This window comes from Impatiens glandulifera, chromosome 1 (genome assembly GCF_907164915.1).
Source record: "Impatiens glandulifera chromosome 1, dImpGla2.1, whole genome shotgun sequence".
NCBI classification, from domain to species: Eukaryota; Viridiplantae; Streptophyta; class Magnoliopsida; order Ericales; family Balsaminaceae; genus Impatiens; species Impatiens glandulifera.
The window spans coordinates 20726874-20740360 of NC_061862.1; the positions used below are offsets into that span (position 1 = coordinate 20726874).

At 31.1% G+C, this 13487-nt stretch overlaps 1 protein-coding gene across 1 annotated transcript; it reads left to right on the forward strand.

Annotated features, from left to right (window-relative positions):
• Nucleotides 1-1437: 1437 nt before the first annotated feature.
• LOC124920573 (transcription factor TGA9-like) lies at nt 1438-5317 on the forward strand. The gene is made up of 12 exons (XM_047461080.1): nt 1438-1600; nt 1685-1788; nt 1976-2055; nt 2382-2639; nt 3007-3051; nt 3140-3199; nt 3260-3337; nt 3417-3465; nt 3549-3820; nt 3888-4157; nt 4672-4814; nt 4892-5317. Exons 1-12 carry the CDS (start codon nt 1497-1499, stop codon nt 4977-4979), a joined length of 1551 nt encoding a protein of 516 aa, XP_047317036.1. The 5' UTR covers nt 1438-1496; the 3' UTR covers nt 4980-5317.
• The last annotated feature ends 8170 nt before the right edge of the window (nt 5318-13487 follow it).

Genomic DNA, 13487 nt, shown 5'->3' on the forward strand with positions numbered 1-13487 from the left:
TATATCATTATCAAACAATTATTTTAAATTAAAACACTACTATTTCAGTTATCTATATATATATATATATATTATAAATATAAGAAAGAATTAAAGATGTAAACTATTCTAAATTAAAAGTGTTACATGAACATTAAATTAAAATAAATATAATTTAATCAAAATTATATAGAGTCTTGTTTTAAAAACTTTAAGATAGTGTTTTTTATATAAAAAATAAGTTCATTTTCATTATATTAATTTGGAAAATAAACAATTATGACTAATAAGAAAGAAGGTTAACATAATATTCACTAAGTAATGACTCAGTTTTATTTTTCTTTTTGAAAACTTATTCAATGTAAAAAGTCATCACTGTCCTAACAAATCAAGATCACATATTTTTATTAAATATTTGTTTCAAACGAAAATAGTCTTAACTACGAGATTAAATATCTCAAGTTTCACAGTTTGAAATCGTGTTAATTTTCTAAATTTTAAAAAAAAAATTATAATAAAAATCAAATATGAGAAAAAGACTATTTTTTTTAATGATTAATGTTATAAATTAGCATAATACTCACAATAATAACTTACCCTTCTATTTAAAGTATTTTAAATGAGAATCGAATTGTGATATTTGATATTTTAGAAATAATCCTTATTCCTTAAACTAGGTTGATATAAACAAGACTATTTCTAATTTGTGTTATTGAAATTAGGTTTTTTCTTTAGCTAGAAACAAAATTGAAAAACAATATTTTTCAGTTAAATTAAATTTCATGTTTAATATATGATTATGTATGAATGAATTGATCCTAATTGGCTAGTTTAAAAAAAAGGGAGAAGTGGAGTTGGAACTTGGAACTAATTATGAGCATAGTGGATTCCTGCAAAAGACCCCACCTTTTAAAAAAAAGATTTATGATATAAAAATAAAAAATAATGAATAAAAAAGACGAAAATAGATGATTGGGTTTTGGAAGAGCAGAGAACAGAGGGCCTGAAGCTGAAGACAGGTTTGTAATTGAAAGGACAAGATTTTCTGGATGTGTTTCGAATCTCACAGTTATTATTACTGCTACTTTACCTAGCTCTGCTAATATAATGCAACAATAACAAGAACAAGAAGCTTTCTTAACATAGAAGGATATATATATATATTTTTTATATTTATATAAAGAAATAGAAGCAAAGCAGATAGAGACCCATAAAAGAAGCTGCAAATTATAGAGAGAAAAAGAAAGACATGTTTCTTGAACAAAAGTTTACACTCTCCCTCCCTCCTCCCTCTTTAATTAGCTACTTCTTCCTCTCTCATAGTTGAATCTTTCTTTCTCTCTGGAATTTCTTCCCTTACAAAAGCTAAGGTGCTAAGGTGAAGATGGGTTAATTTCATAGTCAATTTTTATATTTGTTTCATTGTTTTGGCATTTGGGTATGATATTGTTGTGCAGTTTCAGCAGGGAGATAGATCGATCGATAGATAGAGATTAATGGTCTGAAGAATACATATAATGGAGAATCATAGAGTTGGTTTATCAGAAGCTGGACCTTCTTCTCATCATATCACTTATGGGACATCATCTGTTCCTCCTCCAATTCCTAATTCAAACTTCATGTAATCATTAATTAATTCTCTCTTATTCTTTCATTCATGTTTTCTTATCTAATACAAATTTTGTGTGTGTGTGTGTGTGTTTAGTCATCAAGATGGATCTGCCTTTGATTTTGGGGAACTTGAGCAAGCCATAGTTTTACAAGGAGTTCATATTGATGATGATCATCATGTTAATAAATCATCATCATGTAAGCAAGCATATGAGAGTTCTTGGGAGTTGGGAATAGGGTTGATTTCCATTTTCAGCACTACAATCATATTATGGCGTGATGTTTCAGACAAGGAAACCTGTTTTCTGAAAAAAAAAATAAAAAAAAAATATGGGTGTCCTTTGATTATCACATGAGATTTATTTACTTTTGTGATTCTTTGCAGCTTTATTTTCAACCAGACCTGCAACTACACTGAAAATGTTCCCCTCATGGCCTATAGGATTCCAACAGAACACACCAATAGTAAGGACTCATTTTTAACCTTCCTCTTTCTCTCTCTATAAAATCTTTGACCATTTGATTTTAACTTTTCACCTGCGCTATCAATAAAACAAAAACCTTGACCAAGAATTAATAAAAGATCCCATTTTTATCATAATATTCTCCTTTCCCTTTGGCCATTTGCTAGTCTTGGGGCAAAAAATAAAAGATAAGATAGTACGTACGATCTTTCTGAGGGGGCTTTTGGGTGAATCTTTGAATACCCATTTCAGAAATGATCTTGATTGAGATGGGTATTATTAAATTACTAATTACCCTTTAATTAATTTGTGATAAAAAAAAAACAGGGAGGAATTAGTTCAAAGTCAGGGGAAGATCAAGAAGACAGCACTGATTCAGGATCAGCAGTTAATGCTTTTTCAAGTCATCTTCAACAGCCAGAATCTCCAATCAGCTGTTCTTCAGATCATAATAATAGTAATAATCATCATCTTCTTCAGCTAACCCAAAACCAGCAACAATATCATCAGATGGCTAGCCCAAGAACTGGACTTTCACCTCCTGTCAATGATCAAGTACCACTTTCCAAACCCAACCATGAAAAGGTTCTTCTTCATTCTTTCTCTCTTCTCATGATCATTTTCCCAAAATCCCAGGGATAAAAAAAAGAAAAATTGATCATACTATGGTTACAAAAAAGAGAGAAAAAAAAAAGATAACTTTACAAAATAGTGTACAGCAAATATGACAAACTTTGGATAAAGGTTTGTTTGGGTGGGAATTGGGAAATCAGCACTCATTATTGCTTGCCTTTACTCAAATCCCCATAACTGTACCCTGAACTTTTAAAAATCTTTATTGGAATTAGGAAACCAAAATCAATAAAATATTAATCAAACAATAAAGTCAGTAATTATCATTGCCTTTTAGTTTAAGCTTGATTTTGGTTATTAATATATATTTGGGGTGCAGAAGAAGGGGCCACGTTCATCGTCAGAAACACTGCAGGATGCAAAGGTAAAAATCATTTCTGCATTTATTTATGCTTTTTGAGGTTTTAATTTTTAACTGATTAACAATGTCATTGTGTCATTTGTTTTTACAGACACTAAGAAGATTAGCCCAAAACAGAGAAGCCGCCAAGAAAAGCAGGCTTAGAAAGAAGGTAATTTTGTTAATTTTCCTTGTGTTTTAAGTTAACTAATTCTTGTTCTATATATTATAGGCTTATGTGCATCAGCTGGAAACAAGCAGGATCAAACTTGCCCAGTTAGAGCAGGATCTTCATCGAGCTAGATCTCAGGTTTCTTTTCTTCTAAGTTCTAATCCAGCAATTTCAAAAAAATCATTCTTCCAAATCTGTACATTGCTTTATTGAACAGGGATTGTTCCTAGGAGGAGGTGTTGCTGCTTGTGGAAACATTAGTTCTGGTGAATTTCCTTTCTTTCTTTGGTTAATTGGTGGTTAATTTTGTTTAATTTGCTTGATTATGGTGATTGTTTTTCTGTAAAAGGTGCTGCAATGTTCGACATGGAGTATTCAAGATGGCTAGACGATGATCATAGGCATATGGCCCAGCTTCGAGCAGGAATCCAAGCACAATTTTCAGACGAGGATCTTCGATTGATAGTTGATGGGTACATTGCCCATTACGACGAAATCTTTCATCTTAGGGAAGTTGCTGCCAAAACTGACGTATTTCATCTCATAACCGGAATGTGGACCACCCCAGCCGAACGTTGCTTCCTTTGGATGGGTGGTTTCAGGCCCTCAGAGCTAATCAAGGTTTAACTCCTTTTCTTTAAGACATAATCTTTTGGTTCCTTCATTTATTCATTCATCCTTTGTGTAGATGTTAATGGCACAACTAGATCCATTAACCGAGAATCAAGTCATAGGCATTTATAGTCTTCAACATTCGTCTCAACAAGCCGAGGAAGCTCTTTCACAGGGTTTGGAACAACTTCAACAATCTCTAGTAAACACAATATCTGGTGGTGGTTCTCTAAGTGATCATGGCATGCACCATATGACCATTGGTGGTCCTCTCGGTGAAGATGGCATGCACCCTATGGCGGTTGCTCTAGATAAACTATCAAATCTCGAAGGTTTTGTTCGCCAGGTCATTAATCTAAACCTTTATTCAATAATTAAATGTCACATCCCATACTTAAAAAGAAATTTTCACCTTTCATCTCATGATCAATAAGGTATCATAAGGAAAGGAAAAAATCAAAATTCAACTTTGGATTTGATGATGATCAATTTTATTCGAAAACGAAACATATTGCTATTTTATTTTAAAAAACATTCGGTTGTTTTCGATTGTTGCTTGAAGACGAAGAATACAAACTTAAAGCAGGTTGACGAATTATTTAATTCATCTGTTGGTTGCTATCGAGAGTTGGTTTGAAAAAGACATATGTTAATTATTTATTAATGTGCAATATATTTTTTAATTATGGTCACAAATGTACAAATTGGAAATTATAAAACTATTAATAGTTAGGGGTTTAGTTATAAATATTATTTATTTACATTTTGTAGGGTAGAAGAAGGCCCCATTTGTACCAACTTGCATGTTATTTAATCATTTATTTCCTATATATTGTTAATTCTTTATACTTTTTTTATAGGCCGACAATTTTAGACAACAAATCATTCATCAATTGCATCGGATACTCACAGTTCGACAGGCGGCTAGGTGTTTTCTTGCAATCGGAGAATACTATGTTCGACTTCGAGCCCTGAGCTCCCTATGGTCGTCTCGCCCACGAGAGTAAGATTCTCAATCGTAGCGAAACTTAATCATATGATGTTTGTTTTTGCATGCAATTAATTAATGTCGATAATTAGGTCATTGATCGTGGACGATGGGTCTTGTCAAACAGCCTCGGATGTGGGAGTTGGACGATCTTCTCAGAACAATTTCTCCAACTTTTAAAGATAATTGGGAATCAAGATTGGTTTGTTGTTTAATATATATTTATATATGTTAAGACAGTCTAATTAATTAGGAAAGAAAGAAAATGAAGAAAATTAATGGGTAATTTCATGGAGCTTTAGGCCTTAATTTCCAAAGTATGTAAATTCTTTAGAGGCGTAAATGTACATCAATTTTATGGAGGAGAAGAGAAGGATTATTATTAATCTAGCTTAACTTTATTATTATTATTATTATTATTAATATATTATCTGTAAGCGGAATCGTCCAATTTGAGCATTATTATGTGGTTAATTAATATTATATGATTATTGGGAAAGGAGGGTGCCCAAGATCAATTAATATACAATTAATGAGTCACTTATTCTTGTACGGTTTTTAATAAATTTATTAGTTTTTTTTTTAAGATTTCTAATTTTTGTATTTTAATAAATTGATTACAATATTGAACTTATTTGTTATAATTTTCTTTTTATTTTTGTCAAAAATCAAACTAATCACGCACATTAGAAAAAAGAATAGTTTTTTAGCTTAATTTAAAACTTTATCAAAAAAGTATAAAATAATCTATCTAGTTGCGTGTTAAATTAAATTTATCCCTTATACACAACTATTATAAAATATGTAACCCTTATACTGATATCCCAACTAATTAATAGTTAATTACAAATATTTGTAGGCATTATTTTATTTTGATAAACAAATACATTTCTATTTGTATAAAATTATAATTACTAGCTGGAGGATCATCACGGTCTGATTTGAACAAATTGGATGATTATTGGCGAATTTGACTAGGGAAAATATACACATGACCACATTTATTCAACTAACATCAACATCAAGCATGCCTTATGGCAAATATGATTGAGCTTTTAATTTATTGAAAAATATTATTAGGTTTTGGTCTCTACCATGCCTATCATCTTCATATATTATAGTAAAGTTAAAATGACATTTGACATCTTTTATTAATTAAATGACAGCTTACTTTTTGATAAAAAAAAAATTCATTTAAATAAACAATTTAAATATATATATATGTTGAACATTTATAATATTAAGTTATATGGATTTATCTTGACTTTTTGCACCTACATCTACTAAAGCAATGGGTATGAACTCAGCCAAATCTTTCTTCTGTTTAAGACTTTTTATCTTCATTTAAAAAGAGAGAATATATATATATATATATATATATATATATATATATATATTAAAATAACCTTTTGTTCCACTACAAAACAAGATTGATTGAGAGAATATGAAAGCTAAAAAGAACCCCAAAAAAAAGGTCTTAACAACCAAATTAAATAGAAATGGAAGATATAAATCAGTCTTAAGTAGAGAGCAATGGTGCCATGTATCGGGACGAGTAATACGTTTCTCATTTCTGCAATATTTGGTATCGGAGAATTTTCGTAAGGTACCGTTATATATATATATATTCTAAAGAAATAATCTTTTTTTTTTTTAATTTTGATAAAATTATATAAACAATTTTTTTAATATTATATATTATAATATATTAAAAATTTATATTATTATAAAGAACTAAACTTAAAACGGTTGAGAAAATATTTAATCCAAACAAACGATAAAAGATAGTTGAGTAAAAAATAATGAAAAACACAAGATATAACAAAATTCGACCAGCAAATGCCTACATCCTCGGGGAGTCGATCAATTCTATATATATTTTTTTATTGAATAATGGTCTCTATTTAGAGGAGTATATCAAAAACCATAAAGACTTAACTACTACTCTTAAACCTATTAAAGACTTAAAGTCCGTTACAATATATAAACTCTAATAAAATATGAGCACAAACCCAACAATCTCCACATTGGACAAATACTGCGCTTATTGAGATGTGATGAATAAGTTACAAATTCAATAATCTCCACCTTGACAAATTTGACGTCCCTTAGAAAATAGACAAGTCTTATCCATCAATCTCCACCTTGACAAAAGTTAAGCCATCAAGAAATAAGTGAGTTCAACACTTGGAAGCGCCTTGTGTTGAAGCGGGGGGCATGGCTGTGGGTGTCATGCTAGTTCTCCTTAATTTTTTTTAAAAAAAAGTGAGTTCAACACTTCAATCTTCACATTTGCTCGAGTCATTCATGAGATATTCATACCTCCACTTCCACTCAAGTGCCCTTAGAAGAATGTCAATCTTTTCCATTACGTATATCGTGCCATCAAAAGGTTATGAACCACACATCAATCTTTATTACTCGAGTTATTCACGAGATAAATTAGTATACCTCCATTTCCGCTTAAAATCCCTTACAAGATAAATCATAGAATTTATAACACCAAGTACAACGACGAGAGACATTCAACAACTCTTCCAAATCTTTGTTCATACTCGTTGACATATGCGGAAACTAGAATTAACAATTTTTTATTATGTCAAAATAAGCTTTACTCTTGTTTGTCACAAATTGAGTGTCTTACTTTTCAATTCCAACAATCGACTGAAACCAAAATACCAATTAGACTCAAGATGAACTTTAATCGTCCACTTTTTCAAAATCTGACATCTATCGAAAACTGAGGACACCAAAAACAAACTTCCATAGTCTACTTCCTCAAAATAAGATATCGATCGAAAGCGAGAAGACCCAAGATAAACTTTTAACCAACTTGAACCTTATACATTTCTTTGAACAAAATACCAATTAGACTCAAGATGAACTTTAATCGTCCACTTTTTCAAAATCTGACATCTATCGAAAACTGAGGACACCAAAAACAAACTTCCATAGTCTACTTCCTCAAAATAAGATATCGATCGAAAGCGAGAAGACCCAAGATAAACTTTTAACCAACTTGAACCTTATACATTTCTTTGAACAAATTAACTTGCAATCTACTAGTTTTTAATCTAAAACGACTAGCAATTCAAGAATACCATGTCAAGGTTCACGATCTCTCTTCAATTGTCTTTATCAATGCTTCAAATATATAGTTTCTTCGAAAGAAATTGTGAATATCCTTTCATTTGAATTGAGTGAGTCTTTCGTCTAACCCATTTTTCATGGCTAGGAATCTCATTCAAGGTCTCAATCCCCTCCTAAATAAGATGACAAATCAATTATCTCATTCATCTAAACTATGATCCACAATGCATAGACAATGAAGATAAAACAAAAGAAGTAACAAAATCATCACCTTTGAATTAACTGAGTCTTCCATCTAGCTCATTTTTTGTGACTAGGAATCTCACTCAATGTTTTATTTATCTTATCACATTAGAAGATAATGCAATAATTTCTTCTTGGTTCGTTTGAGATTTGCTCTAAAGATGTCTTCACCTCAATTTATAAGTGTCTTTCATTAGTCTTTCTCTTCTTGATCTTTCATTCATATTGTGTGTTAACTAGAATTTTGTCAATCCTTACCCGCCAACTCAATGCAATTTTGTAATTTGACCCGAAGGATTTCCCTATCAACATGTTGATAATGTTGTCATCGGTAAACACTTTTTGATAAAAAATTTCCATACTCGATCATGTTTTTGTAAAATGTAAAGCAAATAATCTCATGACCGTCTTCATCTTGATTAATTCTCTTAATATGTTTTTTTCAATAACCCTTTTCTAAAGAAAATTTCTCCAAACTCCTTTTAGTTGAGAATTTCTTCAAGTCAAAGCTCTCAACATAGTGATTTTTTTTTGCTACTTTTGACTATCTCTAAGAGTATGCCAATAAGAGCTTCAAATATACAACAATCGATTATAAAGACCTCCAATTAATTTTCTACAAGCATGAAGATGTATCGTTTGTTCTCCACATTGTTCTAGCCAAATCCTGCATAGAAACAATCTAACAAACCTTTATATAATTAGTGCACCCTCAAGTCATACCTTATAAATTATCATTTTTGGTAGAACCCTTAATGAATTAAGACCCATTTGACAACTTCGCACTAGCACTTTACAAGATATTGCCAAATAAAATATACTCACAAGTTTTGATGCAAATCCAAATTCGGCTCTTATACACACATATCAAAACCACACGCTTGCAAATAAACCTTAAAGTCACCCGCTTTAATTAGAAAACTTTTTACATGTTGCATCAACTATCTTCTACAATCTGCAACATCGAATAAGCACTCCACCTTCTTTTCAATCTCCACATTGACGAATATCAAATCTCGTAAAAGATAAATCACAAAACTTCATCTTTTAGAAATTCAAATCAAACAAGCCTCAATACATAACAAACAAATCCAAGATAAAAAAGCCAAACAATGCTTTAAGAACTTCATTAAAATTAAACAAGTCTTTACTTCTAAAATTGGAATAAAATAGGCTTTAAACTAATTTTGTGAAAACAAATAAGACTTAAAGAAAAAGTCTTAGTTATTGATTGCTTCAAAGATTCTTGTTTGTTCTTTCTCTCTATATATTATATTATATTATATCTTAATATATATATATATATATATATATATATTTTCATTTTTTTATTTTAGTAAACCATATGTCCCAAATTAAAATAAGTTAAAAGAATAAAACTCTTATTCTTCATTCTGGTGTCTCTGCATACACGACGACTTTTCGTCACCTACACCTATTGGCACCTTCGAGAAGAACAAAAGACATATTGTCTTCTTCTTTAGTCTTCTCAAGACATCGTCACCCAAAACTAAGAAATATTTTAACAACCGTTGACATTTCCTTAGAAACTAAAGATTTCGACTCAAACAACCAACAATCTTTAACAAAAGTACAAATTTGCAACAACTTATTCAATGGTGGTTAGGGTTTCCATCAGATATTCACAAATATATTAGGTTCGACCAACAAATGCCTACATCCTCGGGGAGTCATCAATTCTATTGATTTTATATGTAATAATGGTCCAAGTAACCCTATGTTACAATGTCTCTATTTATAGGAGTACATCAAAAGTCATAAAAACTAAACTACTATCTCAAAGTCCATTAAAGTCTTAAAGCCCATTACAATATATAAACTCTAATAAAATATTAGTTCAAACCCAACAAAAACTATTATAAAATATGAAAAATAAATAAATATATTGTTAATGTTATATATTTAATTGTATTTATTAGTATTAGAGGCATAATCGGGATGAAATCGGGGCGTTAATACAAATACCATCCTCACCCGATCCCTAGTCAACTACCGATCAAATCGGGGTAAAATTGCACCTAACGGGGCAATTCGAATTATAAATCGCGGGACATATTATAATTGTATCTCTACTCCTAAGATTATAATTAAGAAGATCCAATTCCAATGAATCATTAACCATCTATATAAGTACAATAACTAATTCATTAGTTGTTGGTAGAAAGTCTATGGCCTACTCCTAAGATTATAATTAAGAAGATCCAATTCCAATTGATCATTAGCCATTGATATAAGTCCAATAACTAATTCATTAGTTTATGGTAGAAAGTTTATGTCTTATGGACTCTAGATTAATTTTAGAGATGAGTTTATACATGTTTTTTTAAATGATAAGAATCGTTTAGGCACAACAACAAAGCCATGATATGAGAAGAAAAAAATACAACCACATTACCCAATAGATTATCGAGCTCGTATGTACTCGAGAAAACGATTAGCTCCCCAACTAACTCCACCAACTTTCTAGAAAAAATATCAGAAAACGTTGTAATAACAACACTATGAATGATATGCATCAAACAACTACGATCATTGAAAGTTCGACGATTTCTTTCCAATCAGATTGTCTACCACAAAATAATTGGAATGATAACCCAAATATGTAAGCCTACCATATCAACCCCATCAATCCAAACTTCTTAACAACTACCCAAAGACTCGGGTATCACCTAATGAATCATAGTAATACTTCAAAAAAAACTCTAGATACTAGTCACCCCTTGTAAAAGTAAGTGAGTGGTCGATTTCACCCGTTCATAACACATACGATAACGACTTACCATAATACACTATTTTTTATGCACATATTATTTATAAGAATTCTACCATGAATAACGGTTCATCCAAAAACTAGATCTTGGGAAATCTTTGACTTCCAAAGCTTCTCCTAACGAAAATCATATTCAATCATCATAGAGAACGAATTATATCAATACCTTACATAAAAACTATATATGTCTTACCAACACATAACATTTTATTTAGATAGGGACACTTTCTATCATACGAAAAGTAAAACTCTATTATGAGAAAAACTCTCTATAATTTTTAATCTCCTTCTATATCTAATTTGACTAGTAAAACCACTAGATTAAAGATCAAACATGTAATTAACTATGACATTTCTTCATATTGTAATGGAATAAAACTCATGATACATTACAACTATACTTTTAACACTATACCAAATTTCGTCTAAAAAATTGATCGAATATTCATCCCCACAATGAATCTGAACTATTTGCGAAAATTCTTCCACATAGAATAAATTATCCTCCAAATTCTACACCCCTCTTGATGACATTTTGGTGAACATACAAGACAAATCTTGACCATACTTACATCTGATCATCATGCCCAAAGACTAGCCGACTCTGTTGCAAATCTACTACACAATTTCGATGGAAGAGCCTTATTAAAGGAAACAATATCTCGAATATCCAATCCTCTTTGATTTTTAAAATATTTAACCTTATCCTAATTAATTAAACAATAAAATGATGAGTTAGACGATCCCCATAAAAATTTACATATTATTCTATCTATTTTTACCGTCATACTCTTAAAGATAATGAATAAAAACATTATATATGTGGGTATAAATTATATCACACTCTTATTGAGGATTAGCTGACTCCCTTTCGAGATTATTTTACTTTTCTATCTAGATAACGTATATTCCATTTTAGTGATAATTGGGTTTCAAGAGACCTTGAATCGTAATTTAACACCTAATGACGTACCAAGATAGGTTGACGGAAGAGTATCAATTCTGAACTCCAAAATATTTGTCAACCTCATCATTCTTCTATTCGTAACAGAGTTTGAGAAAAAGATGTCTAATTTATTAAGATTAACCAAAAAACCGGAATAGACATCGAATAACCATAAAATATCTCACATATGCTTAAAATTTGTGTAGGTGGCCTAAACCTTACAAAGCGTGTCATTAGTGAAAATCTAAATATTACAAAATGATACATTCTTGTCCCACAACTTACTCCACGGATGAGCCTCACGTTTTCTTCGAAGACCATAATTTTTTAGAGAGCTTCTATAACAATGTCGAACAAGAAAGAAGATAGTGAATCACCATGTCTGATCCTTAGGAGTTCTCGAAAAATCCCTAAAAACTCCATTTACAATAACATAAAATTTAACCGTCGAGAAACAAAATCTAATATAATCAATCCATTTCACACCAATTCTCATTATGTCCATTACAACAAATAAAAAATCCCAATTTACGTGATCATAAACTTTTTTGATGTCTAACTTGACAAAAAAATATTTGTCGTCTCCTAAATTAGTTGAGTCAATGAATCATAAATTTGGCGACCTTTGATGAATGTCACCTAGTTACTAGATATGAGAGTCTAACACCCTCCGCGACTTGTTGACCAAACATTTGAAGACAGTCTTATAGAAAGACTAAACGAGACTAATAAGCCTAAAATTATTTACGTCAATAGTGTTATAACGGATGCAAGAACAATTATAATAATAATAGTAAAAGACAGAATGAAAACGACACCCGATTTTACGTGGTATCCAACAAAATTGCTGACTAATCCACGAGCAGAGCCACTGAAAAATATTTCACTATAATCGTTAACACGGATTACAAATACTCAAAATAGTTCAAGAGAGAACTAAAAAATATTGGATGCAATAAACCAAAGAGGGGAGAGTTTCTTTTATACACTAAGAAACTTCCCCAACTCCCATCATCTTCCGATGTGGGACAATCATTCAAAAAAAAATATTCTAAGCAAAGAAACCAACAAATCTCCACATTGACTTGAATATTTTCCCAGATAGCCAGATACACCAGATGTACTTTAAATACCAGATGTGCTAGATACATTACACTGACTGCCCAGATAAACAGAACAGATGCATTACACTGAATGCCCAGATAAACAAAACAGATGCATTACACTGAATGCCCAGATAAACAAACAGATGCATTACACTAAATGCCCAAATAAACAAAACAGATGCATTACACTGGATGCCCAGATAAACAAAACAGATGCATTACACTGAATGCTCAGATGAACAAAACAGATGCATTACACTGAATGCCCAGATAAACAAAATAGATGCATTACACTGAATGCCCAGATGTGACCTGCTCTGCCTCAGGCCTTGCCCCTTCAAGGGCAATCAACAGCTTCTAACATTGAGCAAGTTCAAACAGTGTTGAAACTTGCTCTGCGGAACCGGCTTGGTAAACATATCAGCTGGATTGTCTGCAGTCCCCACTTTGTTTACCTTGATCCTCTTTTCACTTCTCAGAAAATGGTACCTCACATCAATGTATTTTGTTCT